Genomic DNA, 12,972 nt, shown 5'->3' with positions numbered 1-12,972 from the left:
AGCACCCAACCTGGTTTGATCCTCAGCATCACAATGGTTTCCCCCAGCCTTGCCAGGAGATATTCCTGAGCACACAGCCAGGATTAAGCCCTGAGCACCACTAGGTGTGGTCTCAAAACAACAACAAACAGAAAATATGGAGAGAAAGAATTGCCAGTTTACCAGTTGGGCAGGAGTGCAGCAGAAAAAAGAAAGTGCAGGATCCATGCATCTGCTCTGTTAATGGAGTGACCCTTTCACACACACCAATGGTAAAAGACCAAATTATGCATTAAAACACAATGCCATCCTTAACTTTTTTACAAACCACAACACCCAGTAGGAGAGAGAGAACAAAAGGGAATGCCCTGCCACAGAGGCAGGGTGGGATGGGGAGTGTGGGTGAGGGTGGGGGATGGGAGGGATACTGGGATTCATGGTGGTGGGAAATGGTCACTGGTGGAGGGATGGCTATTCAAAACAAATAAATTAATTAATAAAAAAGATAAAAAATAAGCATTCAAATAATATTAAATTTTAATAGTTTACCATGCTAAAAATAAAAAACACAATGCCATCACATAGATTACAATTTTTCACCTCTTGGCAGTAAAAGTCAGAAGAACAGTAACTCTCATTCTCATTTTACTATGAAGTTTCACTTGTGAAATTTGTAGATTGACAAAATATAGAACCAAATGACTAATATCTGTATACATATATACATTTAGTATGCTATTAAATTGCTGTTGCCCATTAAATGATAGAAGCCTATCTTAAAAGATGAGCCTTCTAAGTTATTTTGAAAGATGGTAAAATCAGTGATTAAAATATGTGCAACCGTCTGCTCTGCAGATTGAAATTTAGCAATTTCCTATTCCTATTAAATTCCTTATCATCAGAGATTTTCCCATTGAATTCGTTTCTATCTTTGATACCATCTATTATTCAGGGAGAAATGTATTGGAATTTTAATGCTTTGGACAATCTCTAAATTGAAAATGCAAATAGTGCCTGTGTGATTAAACCCCATTCTCCTGGCAAAGTGATGAAAAGCTCTTTAAGAGATGCAGGAGCAAAAGACATGTGTTTAATTGCATTTACCCCACAGGCATTACCGAGCAGTTTCTCTGGCCAGGCACTGTGTTGTGCCTTAGATCCAAAAATGACTCAGTGTGGTAACATGCTTGGATGAACACTGAAGACTCTTTCAGCTTACCAGCCTCCAGGGTGGTAAAGGAGAGCAGTGGGAGACGGAAGATTTGTTCATTTTTAACAGCAACTCTATGGAAGAAACCACACTTAGAATGTGAAGAATGTCAAAATTCATGCTTTTGAGGGTACTCTAGTCTTCAGAAGTCAAACACGGAGTTAATCAGCTGCCAAATGCTTATACTTCAGGGTACTAAGGAGGATTGGAAAGGACAATTAAGGACAGTTAAGTCAATTTACATGTAGCTCAAAAAATCATCCACAGTTGATGTTTCATTTGGAGATCTGTGTAAGGAATAAATGCAAAGCAATTTCTGACAGACTGCAGTTGGGTAAGCTCTGTGGCTAAAATGGCAGAATTAGACAAAAGGGAGGCAGATCTCACAGGAGCAGGCTTCAGTAAAATAGACCACAAACCGACAGCTGATCACAATAGACCAGTCACTCCAGCATTTTTCATTTTTTTAAGGATGATATGCAATATAAAAGAGATAATGAAAAAAATTAAAGAAGTAAATAGATGAATTTCAGAGGATAGTGATAGCATCCACAGAATGGCAACAACAAAAAGTTGAATTAGGGCTGGAATAATAGCACAGTGGGTAGGGCATTTGCCTTGCATGCGGCTGACCCAGGTTTGATTCCCAGCACCCCATATGGTCCCCCGAGCACCACCAGTAGTAATTCCTGAGTGCATAGGCCAAGAGTAACCCCAGTGCATCGCCGGGTGTGACTCAAAAAAAAATTGAATTAACTGAGGGCAGTCAAGTTGATTTAAGATGCTGTCTCTTCTTAACAGGATTGTTGCTTCCTTTATACAGTCTTCCAAAAGGAAGAGAAGGGGAAACAGTGAGAGAAGAGAAAAATTTGAAAAATAAAATGAGAGAGAACATTAAAGGATGAATGAGAAGAACCAGGGAGATTGTACAGGGGTGGGGGGGGTCGACTCTTGCTTTATCCATAGCTCACCTGGGTTCATCCCTGGGACCACATACCATTTCCTGAGCATCACCAGGAGTGATCCCAGAGGCCAGGGCAAGTAGTAAGCCATGAGCATAGTTGACATTTACCAAAACTAACCAAATAAATAGATAAAATGATTTTTAAAGAAATGATGAGAAAATCAAATGTTATGCCACCTGCCAAGGACTGTAAAACACTGTAAAAACAAGAAAAGTAGTCTAGAAACTGAGGACAAGCAGAAAATGAGAATGATTTAGGGAAGAAGAGGAATGAAAGAAAGTCTTGTTAAGAAGAAATATCTCACAAGGCAGAGAGATAGTACAGGGTTTAAGATGCTTGTTGTGCACAAGGCAAACACTGGTTCTGTCCTCAGCATGACTATTGTCCCTCAAGCATCACCCAGAGTGACCTCTGAGCACTGCAACTGTGGCCCAAACACATACACACATACATACACACACATACCACACACAAGTAAATAAGTATTATAATAAATCACACACAGATTAAAATTTAAATGTGCAATGTAAAAAAATCATTCAGATTGTTGGGAGTCATGAGAAGGTCAAAAGGTTGTGTGAAGGTCAGAATTGGGTGTAATTTTCCTAGAAGAGACAAGATTATTAAAAGAGAATCAATTTTGGGCTCTTCATGATTAAAGAGCAGGTAAGGGAAAAACTTTGTCAGTTTGAGCTTATGACAAATGCAAAAGAATAGAATACGTGTGGTTTATTTCATTCAAATATTTATTTCATGCTTATTTATGAATCACAGGGAGAAAAGATTTAATTTCTAGACAAATGTGGGGGTTTTTTTCCAATTTTTATTGAGTCACTCACTGTGTTTTACAATACAGTTAATGGCGTGTTTCATGCATCCAATATTCTTACACCACACCTACTACTAGAGGATTAGCTTACTTTCGCTAATGTCCCATGATCCCGCCCACCCATCCCCAATCACACCCCACCTTGGTAAATTCAGTTATGAAACTCAGTTCCACGGTCTCTTAAACTTATTGGAATGAAGAGCAGATTGGGGTCACACCTTACATGTTTAGGGCTTATTGTTGGCTCTGTATTCAGGATCATTCCTGGCAGAGTCCAGGGGACCATATATGGTACCAGAGATCAAACCCAAGTCAGCCACACACAAGGTAAGAGACTTAACCCTCTGTATCTCTTTCTTTCCCTGTCTTTAAATTCTTAAACTTTCCCTTTCTCCTACCAATAAAAGAAGAATGGGAAACCTTTGACTTTCCCTTTGCCTGGATGAAAGAGATAGTACAGGGGTAAGGTGCTTGCACTGGGCCTGACCACAGTTCAATCCCAGGCATCACATCCCAGAATCACCCAAGCTCCACCAGGAGTAACCCTTTGCACTGTCGGATGTGACCAAATGCCTGTGCCCCACCACCAAATATTGCTTTGTCTGAGACTCAAAAGATTTTATTGCTTTTTTTGTTCTACACATCAATTGTCAGTAGATTTAGAGCAAAATTGAAAGTGACTTTTAAAATTTAAAGTTATATGTATATATTTAAATTCAAGTGAACGAGTAAACCATACAAGAATTAGGTGGTGGTGGAAGAATTAGATGGGGAGGGAAGATGGAGGAGGAATATCACTAATCATAACATAGCAAAAGGTTTTTAATCAGGCATAGGGGAAAAAATCAAAATAAATTCTCACAGGCTAAAAAGTTTTACGAAACATTATGGAGAATGAACAAATCACTCCTCAGGGAAGGAATTTTAAAAATGATGAGATGATTGTGGCAAAGAAATTCAGGTCATTTTTCAAGATAGAGGAGAATGAGGATACAGATTGTTTTAATGATACAATGAAGTTCCCAAAGGGAACTTTACAGAGCAAAATAGATATTCCCATGTACAGATATGATTAATGGAAGATAACAGTTGGGGGAAAGGCAAAGATAAGAGGGCAATTTAAAAAGAAATATAAAGCAAAAGAAGTAGATACAGAAAAGGTGATTAGTGTGTGTTGGGGGGAAATCAAAGTAGATTTAAAGACATGACCTTTAACAAGTCTTAAAATGCATAAGAATATAAGATGCCAGGAATTGAACCCTGGTCAGCTGCATACAAGGAAAGTGCCCTACTTGCGGCATTAACTCTCCAGTTCCGTAGATATTTCTCCTTTTTTTCCACACTGTCATATCTCCAAGCTCCTACAGGCAATGCCTCATACTTGGTACATAGTAAGTATTGTGAATGGAATATGGGGTTGAATGGATGATGTGTTGTTTTATATCTCATTCATTTGTTTAAATGAGTAAGAAAATCATTTGATTAGTATGCCAAATTTTGTGTGCAAATGTACTTTCTAAAATATATCTTAAATATATTAAGCACTGATCTTCCTTATACTGTGAACCATTTCAGGAACATTTTTTACATAGTTTGCAAAGTGCACATTTTATCTCAGCTCCCAGGCAAATCAACACATTCTTAATTAGTGACTTAATTGGAAGCTTTTACTAAAGTAATAAGTTACCTCAATGCAAATTAACTAATGAGTTTCATTCTTTCAAGAAGAATGTACCTTGGGAGGTTTGCTTACCAAATAAAAAAAAGTGTATATTTGAATGTTTTGTCAAACACTTTGCAAGACAGTGCTAAACTAGGCTCTCATACAGAGATTCGTATCATGACACATATATATTATTCTTCTAAGTGGTCTTCTGGTTACCATCTCTTTCTTCACCTACATAAATATTTTGCCTATTTCCAGATCAGTATTACTACTACAGTCTTCTGGTTCTATCATTACTCAAAAATCCTCATAGCTTTTTCTTTTAAATTAAACCCCATTTCATAAAGTGAATATGCTAGTCTTTTATAATCTAGTAACCATTTGCTTTTCCTATATTTTTCTCACATTTTTCTACCTTGCTCGCCAATAAGATTATTGTGCTTACTAACTTTCTGCCTTCTATGATACTTTCCACCTCTTTGCCTTTCCTCTTGGCATTTCTGAATCTGGAAAATTTCTTTAAGTTCCTGTCTAGCCTGGAGTAGTCACATGATCAGCTCAGAGTATAGTGATAGTTTTGGTCCTGGTGATCTAGGCCTAAATGTGTAATTATTTTTTTAAATTAATATTACTTTTATAACCTTATATATTCACTAATTGTTCAATAATTGATGTACATTGAGCTGATATTCAACTTAATGACTCTAAGTCTTATTTATTTGACCTTCTATCAAGCTGAGTTTCGTACGCACTTTGTACAGTGTATGAACTAAAAGAAACTGAAAGAAACTCTATACACTGGTCCTCTATAAAACACTTCTTTTCTTTTTTGAAGACTATATACCTCTTGATTATGCCACTCTTTCCACTTTTAGAGCTTTTACTTCACCTCTACCTGGTTAATCCTCTTATGAAACAAGTGGAGAGAAAGGAAACAAGGGAAGAAGGGAAGGAACATTATTCCTCACTTGTGAAATTGCTCAGCCCTTCTTCCTCGCAAACCATTTTCTATATTACCAGTGAAATATTTTTTGATAGAAATAAGATGCTTTGTTTTTCACTGCTTATCTCCCTGCAGCTTGTACACTGTGCTCTGTCTTTTGCACATGCATCTCCCTGGGCTGACATCATGGGTTTCCAGCATTTCCTACCTAATTGCAATTCCTTTAGAATTCAGTTCAAATGCATCCTCACCTAACAAGCCTTCTTTTTAAATCCTAGAGTGTGCAGGGATTTTTTCTCTCTGTTCCAGTGATACTCGAGTTTATTTATTACAGCAGTTTAGACTTTCTTACTCACTTTACTTTCTTCCCTCTAGTAGACTTTAAGTTCCTTGTGTCTTTCACCTCTGGAACTCTATTGTTAAGAACTGTGCCTCTTGTTTGTATCAGTCTATCTTGCAATAAAAGTATTCCTTGTAGTTCTTTTTCTTTTTCATCAGAAAGAGTTCATGACAAGAATTATATTTCAGCCAAAATGAGATGTCAACTTTTCATCTTTTAGTTTACTTATATAGTGAGCATTTAAATTGCATTGTAATTAAATAACTTTGTAACTGTTTATCTCATGGTGATTTAATTTTATAAAAATGAATAAATAAATTGCGTTGTCATTGTTGCTACAGCACAAAGAACACATAGCAAAGGCAACTGTCATTAAAAACTATCAATATCCTATAAATATAATAATTTACCTACACTCAAAAAATAAAATTGAAATAATTTATTAATGATGCAAATTCTCTGAGACCTAATCTCCTGGTATTTACTGCATAGAATATTTGATCTGGAAAAGTTGAGGATATTTCACTACTAGATGATTTGTCTTTCTGTGACAAATGAATGTCTCAAGGATAGCTGATCATTAGTCATCAGTCATCACTACCATGGTTATTACTTAATATTGATAATGAAAAATGAGTTTTCCTCAAATGAGTCATCTAGTCTCTGAAAGATTTCTAAAAATTCCTGGCTACTTGCTTTTCGTCATCTTATAAGTATGTTGAGTGTTTACTCAGGGGTCATCTTTCCAGGGTGTATCCTGATAAAAATTATAATCATTATTCCACAGATATTCCTAAAACAATGAAGGGCTGCTCTTTCTATAGCCTTGCTTTGCTGATTTATAAAGTGAACAAGAGACCTTAACCTATTTACTATTAATGATTTTATTCCCTAGGCTATTTCAACAAGTGTGTGTGTGTGTGTGTGCGCGTGAGCATGTTTGTGTGTGTGTGTGTGTTAACAAATCAAGATAAACATACACAGAAGTTGTTTGCTACTCAGAAACACAATTATTGTCATCCTTCCCTTATAGTTTCTAAGTAACTATTGACTAATCTATATATTCAATGATTTAGCTCCCTACATATTTAAAGAAGCAAAAAAAAGTATTTTTAGTATAAGATAATTAAAGTCCCATTACTTATAACAAAATGGAATTAATTTTAAGTAGAAAGTCCCACTGGAAGAAAAGGTAACAAATGATTACCAGTACAAAGAGTCTACCAAAATGAAATTTCATTGCATTTAGTGCTAGTAACATTTACCAAGGTGACTTGCATATGTAGTGCTAATGAAAATTAGTACATTCTTCATGCTTTTTGATTTTTCTATGTCTCTTTTGTGGCAGCATCACTTCTTACTACTTAAATTTGCCTTTGTTAATTATAGACTAATGTTTGCACCAGGCAATAGATGAACATATTTTGCTCAGAGCCTAAGCTTCTGATTCCTTAAAAAACTGTTTCATTCTTTATTCTAATTTAATTCTTTTCATTTAACGTGAGTTCAGAGTACACTCTGAGACACTTTGTGTCTCCAACCAGAAAAGTTCTATTAATACTCGATGACCTAGGATATCCTTTATTTAAAAGAAAATTCATAGACAATAAATAATAGCTACATGTCTGAAGGGCTGGAACAATAACACAGCATGTAGGGCATTTGCCTTGTATGCAGCCAACCCGGTTTTGATTCCTTCACCCCTCTCAGGGAGCCCGGCAAGCTACCGAGATTATCTCGCCCTCACAGCAAAGCCTGGCAAGCTACCCATGACGTATTTGATATGCCAAAAAAAAAAAAAAAACCAGTAACAAGTCTCACAGTTTGTTGTGAGACGTTACTGATGCTGACTCGAGCAAATCAATGAACAACAGGAGGACAATGTTACATATCTGGACCGTTTGCTCTGCAGATTATGTGGTAGTTTGCTTGGTGTGCATTATTCCCAATTATTATAATGCAAGAGATATTATGCAGCCCAAATTACTAAAGACAAAACTGAAGCTTTAGAGCTTAGTAAATTGACCAAGAACAATGCCGGAGGTGCTGGATCAATATTTAGACATAAATGTGTCTGATTTCAAATTCTGGACTTTTACCTGACACAAGAACTTAATTGAGAGTATGTGCCATAGGCTTATACGTTACCTTGTGTTATTTTATCTTCCCAGACTGAAGAAAGAAACTCTTCACCAAATCTTTTCCAGTCTCATCCACATTGGCAGATACAGGGACATTTCTCTGGTTCACAGGGTTACAGATCAGTATATTATTCCACTGGTAATTTTCCTTGCTTTGACTTCTGGCAGAAGTGCTCTCTAGAGCAAGAGCCAATGTTTTTCTCTAATGACTTAGAAGGAAGGTAGCCTGAGGCTATCCTGAGAGTTGCAATTCTATTTATCATCCTTTCCTTTGTTCCATGGATGATATCCAACATGCAGCTTTGACTGGCCTCATGGGGACAGAAATGTTGATTGTTTTCAGTCTATAAAGAGAAATGCTGTTAACAAGATTTGACTCTTCTCTAAAATTATTAATGCATGCTAAACAATTCTAAAAGTATATGCATATTTATTAAAACTTTTTTTCTTGCACCAAGAAAAAAAAGATTTGTTAAAATGTAGTTAAAATTGAATGTAGAAAATAGTAGAAATAACACATGCTAAAGATGCTAAGAAATTCCATTGCTTAGAAATCTTTAAAATATGTAATGAAGAACTTGAAAACAGGAAACAACATGTCCTTTCACTAAGAATAAAGAAATCTGAAATAAGACCAAGAGTCAAACACCCAGCTTGGACTTTAGAACCTAAATGTGCTCAAGGAAATAAAACTCTTGGAAGTTCCCAGCATATTAGTTCCTACGGAAAAAATAAGTGATTTTTTCTTTTAAAAAAGCGTTCTTTTTATTAAGACAGAAATAAAGATGAGCAATCACCTTTCTTCCTTACTTTGTGCGTTTTCTCTTCTTTGTCAGGTTTTTAGCTAACACCACTTTCAGAGGCCTCAGCGGTTCCATCAGAGTAAAAGGCTCCACTATCATCAGCTCAGAAAATAATTTTTTCATCTGGAATCTACAACATGATCCGATGGGACAGCCTATGTGGACCCGCTTGGGCAGCTGGGAAAGAGGGAAGATTGTCATGAACTATGGAATATGGCCAGAGCAAGCCCAGAGGCACAAAACCCACTTCCAGCACCCAAGTAAGCTGCACTTGAGAGTGGTTACATTGATAGAACATCCATTTGTCTTCACACGGGAGGTTGACGATGAAGGCTTGTGCCCTGCTGGCCAACTCTGTCTAGATCCCATGACTAATGACTCTTCAATATTGGACAGCCTTTTTAGCAGCCTCCATAGCAGTAATGACACTGTGCCCATCCAGTTCAAGAAGTGTTGCTATGGATATTGCATTGATCTGCTGGAAAAGTTGGCCGAAGATATGGACTTTGACTTTGACCTCTATATTGTTGGAGATGGAAAGTATGGCGCTTGGAAAAACGGTCATTGGACTGGTCTGGTCGGTGATCTCCTGAGTGGATCTGCTCACATGGCAGTCACTTCCTTCAGCATCAATACTGCACGAAGCCAGGTGATAGATTTCACCAGTCCTTTCTTCTCCACAAGCTTGGGTATTTTAGTGAGGACCCGAGACACAGCAGCTCCCATTGGAGCCTTCATGTGGCCACTCCACTGGACAATGTGGCTGGGGATTTTTGTGGCTCTGCATATCACTGCCATCTTCCTCACTCTCTATGAATGGAAGAGCCCCTTTGGTATGACTCCCAAGGGCCGGAATAGAAGTAAAGTCTTCTCCTTCTCATCAGCCTTGAATGTCTGTTATGCTCTCCTGTTTGGTAGAACAGCAGCCATTAAACCCCCAAAGTGCTGGACTGGAAGGTTTCTAATGAACCTTTGGGCCATTTTCTGTATGTTTTGCCTTTCCACATACACGGCTAACTTGGCTGCTGTCATGGTAGGTGAGAAGATCTATGAAGAGCTTTCTGGAATACATGACCCTAAGGTAATTCTTTTTTTATTCTAGCAAGTATTTTGATTGTCTGTTCTAACTCAGTATGTCGTATCTTATGTTGTAGTTGTAGTATGTCTTTATTCTTGCATCTAACAGAACAATATGCTCTATGATATTTAAAATAAGTACACTTTACTATAATAGGATCTTTAACATCTCAGGTGTCTGAGAAGAAAGTACAATTCAAAGAGTAAGAGCAATTGATGGACTAGAATATATGATGATGAAACAATTTTATACATGACATTTAAAAAATGCTATTTTGCTGTTCATAATTGCCAAAATCTAGAAGCAACCCAAGTGTCCTGGAACAGATGACTGGTTAAAGAAACTTCAGTTCATCTACACAGTGGAATACTATGCAGCTGTTAGGAGAGATGAAGTCATGAAATTTGCTTATAAATGGATAGACATGGAGAGTATCATGCTAAGTGAAATGAGTCAGAAAGAAAGGGACAGACATAGAAGGACTGCACTCATTTGTGGAGTATAAAACAACATAACATGAGGCTGACCCCTAAGGATAGTAGATACACAGGACAGAAAGATTGCTCCAAGCTGGAAGGCTGCCTCATGAGCAAAGGGAAGAAGGCAGCTGGAATAGAGTAGGGATCACTAAGGAAATGATGGCTTGAGGAACTAGTCAGGATGGGACATGTGTGCTGAAAGTAGATAAAGGACCAAACATCGTAACCTCTCAGTGCCTATATTGCAAACCATAATGCCCAAGAGTAGAGAGAGAGTATGGGGAATATTGTCTGCCATGGAGGAAGGGGGAAGGTGGGAAAGGGGGGTTATACCGGGGATATTGGTGGTGGGGAATGTGCACTGGTGGAGGCATGAGATTTTGATCATTGTGTGATTGTAACCCACACACGCCGTAACTATCTCATGGTGATTCAATAAAATTTAAATTAATTAATTAATTAAATAAATAAAAAGTGCTATTTTTGGACATCCAGCTAAAATCCAGACTGCATTTTCAAATATAGAGCTAGAATTCAGGTGTGATGTTGAAGTTAGTAGGAATCCTGGGTGGAAAAGTGACACAGTATTAAAGCCCTTGAGGAATGTCATAAGGGGAGAAGTGTTTAAGAAAACCAACAGGTATAATCAAGTCACAAGATATTGGCATATCGATTTCTCGAGCAGGCACCAGTAACATCTCACAACAAATTGTGAGACTTGTTACTGTTTTTTGGCATATTGAATACGTCACGGGGAGCTTGACAGACTTTGTCATACGGGCGAGATACTCTCGGTAGCTTGCTGAGCTCTCCGAGAGGGGCAGAGGAATCAAACTCAGGTCGGCCATGTTGGCTGCATGCAAGGCAAATGCCCTACCCACTGTGCTATCGCTCCAGTCCGGGAAAGGGAATAAAAGATGATAAGATAAAAGCTCCTTGTGGCAAAGTCATGCAGACCTTTGAATGCCATTCTGCAGACTAAATTTTGCCTTTCTGAGATGAATTTTAACAATATCCCACCGACCATGCCTCATTTCTTCCCAGATCTTAGGCTCATAAGGAACTAGTTCAAATCATGAATTAGAGTGAGGATGTATGTGCATGTATGCACGCATGTGTGTCTCTGTGTTCACTTAATTTCTGATGAAAATGGGGGTTTGTAATTTGTGATTTGCCCGTTTTAGCAATATTCAAACCTCCATTTTCATTTTCCATATTCACTTGATACTATTTTGTTTCTGGTGCGTGAAAACATTGTTTACAATGTACGTATTGTTCCCATGGAAGTTTCTGATCTCCTGAAGGTCAACTGGGATATACAGTTTGTTGCTCTATGGGAGAGGGAGAAGTCTAAATCTAAATGAGAGGTGATATAGATGGAGTATTAGTTACAACCTGGACTCTTCAGCACTCAATTTTGCATTTTTTTTGTTTTCCTGAGTCACCTGACATATTGAATGTCATCCAGACTTCCGTCTAGTCATAATTTTCTTGTATGTTTAAATTAATGCTCTTAATCACTTGTTTCTTTCTCTTCTCAAGCCCTTCTTTAATCATCTTGGGATAATCTCCCCATGTTCCCATTATAATTGTGTCCTGCAAACTTTAACAATAACAACTCACAGACTCCCGAGAAGCATTATTTAAGAAAAGCTCTCCTAGGCCAGCTACACATGCTAGGGGAAAAGGGAGCTCAGATAGAGAAGGGAGCACCAAATAAAGAGTGTTGGGAGGATCCTCCCAAGATGGGAGAATCATGCTGAAAGTAGACTATAGACCAAACATGATTGCCACTCAATGCCTCTTTTGCAAACCACAACACACAAAAGGAGAGAGAGAGAGAACATGGGGAGACTGAGGGGGGGATGGAGAGTGAGAGGGGTACTGCCAAAGAGACATGGGGAGACTGAGGGGGGGATGGAGAGTGAGAGGGGTACTGGGATCCGTGGTGGTGGGAAATGGGCACTGGTGGAGGGATGGGTATTTGATCATTGCAAAATTGAAACTCAAGCACAAAAATTTGTAAGTCTACAACTGTATCTCATGGTGTCTCACTAATAAAAATTAAAAAGAAAAAAAAAGAAAAGAAAAGCTCTCCTAGAAATTCATATATTGAGTGCTTAGAGTCCATTTAACTACCTCTAACCTGAAAAAGAGACACCTAAGATTTCTTTCTTTACTTAAAATTACTTCTCTATAACATGTTTTACTTCATAATAACATTTTCTTTATTTTTAGTGAAAATAATTTTACCTAAAATTTAATATTTACTAGATTAATTTTATATAACTAGATCAATTTTGTCATCCAAGCACCACTTATAAAAGATTCCTAAAGAAAATATATTTCTATGAAATTCTGTTGTCTTTTAAAAGTACAGTTTTTAAAAATCTGTATTTATACATGGTCTATCAGTTGAGTGCTGACTTCAACATTATCTATAATTGAGATCTCAGATAACTGAGTAATAGCACCCTTTTGTTTCTTGGTTATCATTGTTTAGCCTGCTGGCTATATGTTTTGCACAATTAATAGCATT

General features: G+C 37.5%; 1 protein-coding gene across 1 annotated transcript in view; it reads left to right on the top strand.

Moving 5' to 3' along the window:
* Positions 1-12,972, top strand: part of GRIN3A (glutamate ionotropic receptor NMDA type subunit 3A) — a 216,105-nt gene that overhangs the window by 70,350 nt on the left and 132,783 nt on the right. Inside the window, exon 3 of the mRNA XM_056117035.1 lies at positions 8,910-9,957. Coding sequence (XP_055973010.1) covers positions 8,910-9,957 — 1,048 coding nt within the window. The remainder of the gene's footprint in view (positions 1-8,909; positions 9,958-12,972) is intronic.

This window comes from Sorex fumeus, unplaced genomic scaffold (genome assembly GCF_029834395.1).
Source record: "Sorex fumeus unplaced genomic scaffold, SorFum_2.1 ptg000034l, whole genome shotgun sequence".
In the NCBI taxonomy this organism is placed as follows: domain Eukaryota; kingdom Metazoa; phylum Chordata; class Mammalia; order Eulipotyphla; family Soricidae; genus Sorex; species Sorex fumeus.
This window is presented reverse-complemented; position numbering and strand designations above follow the sequence as displayed.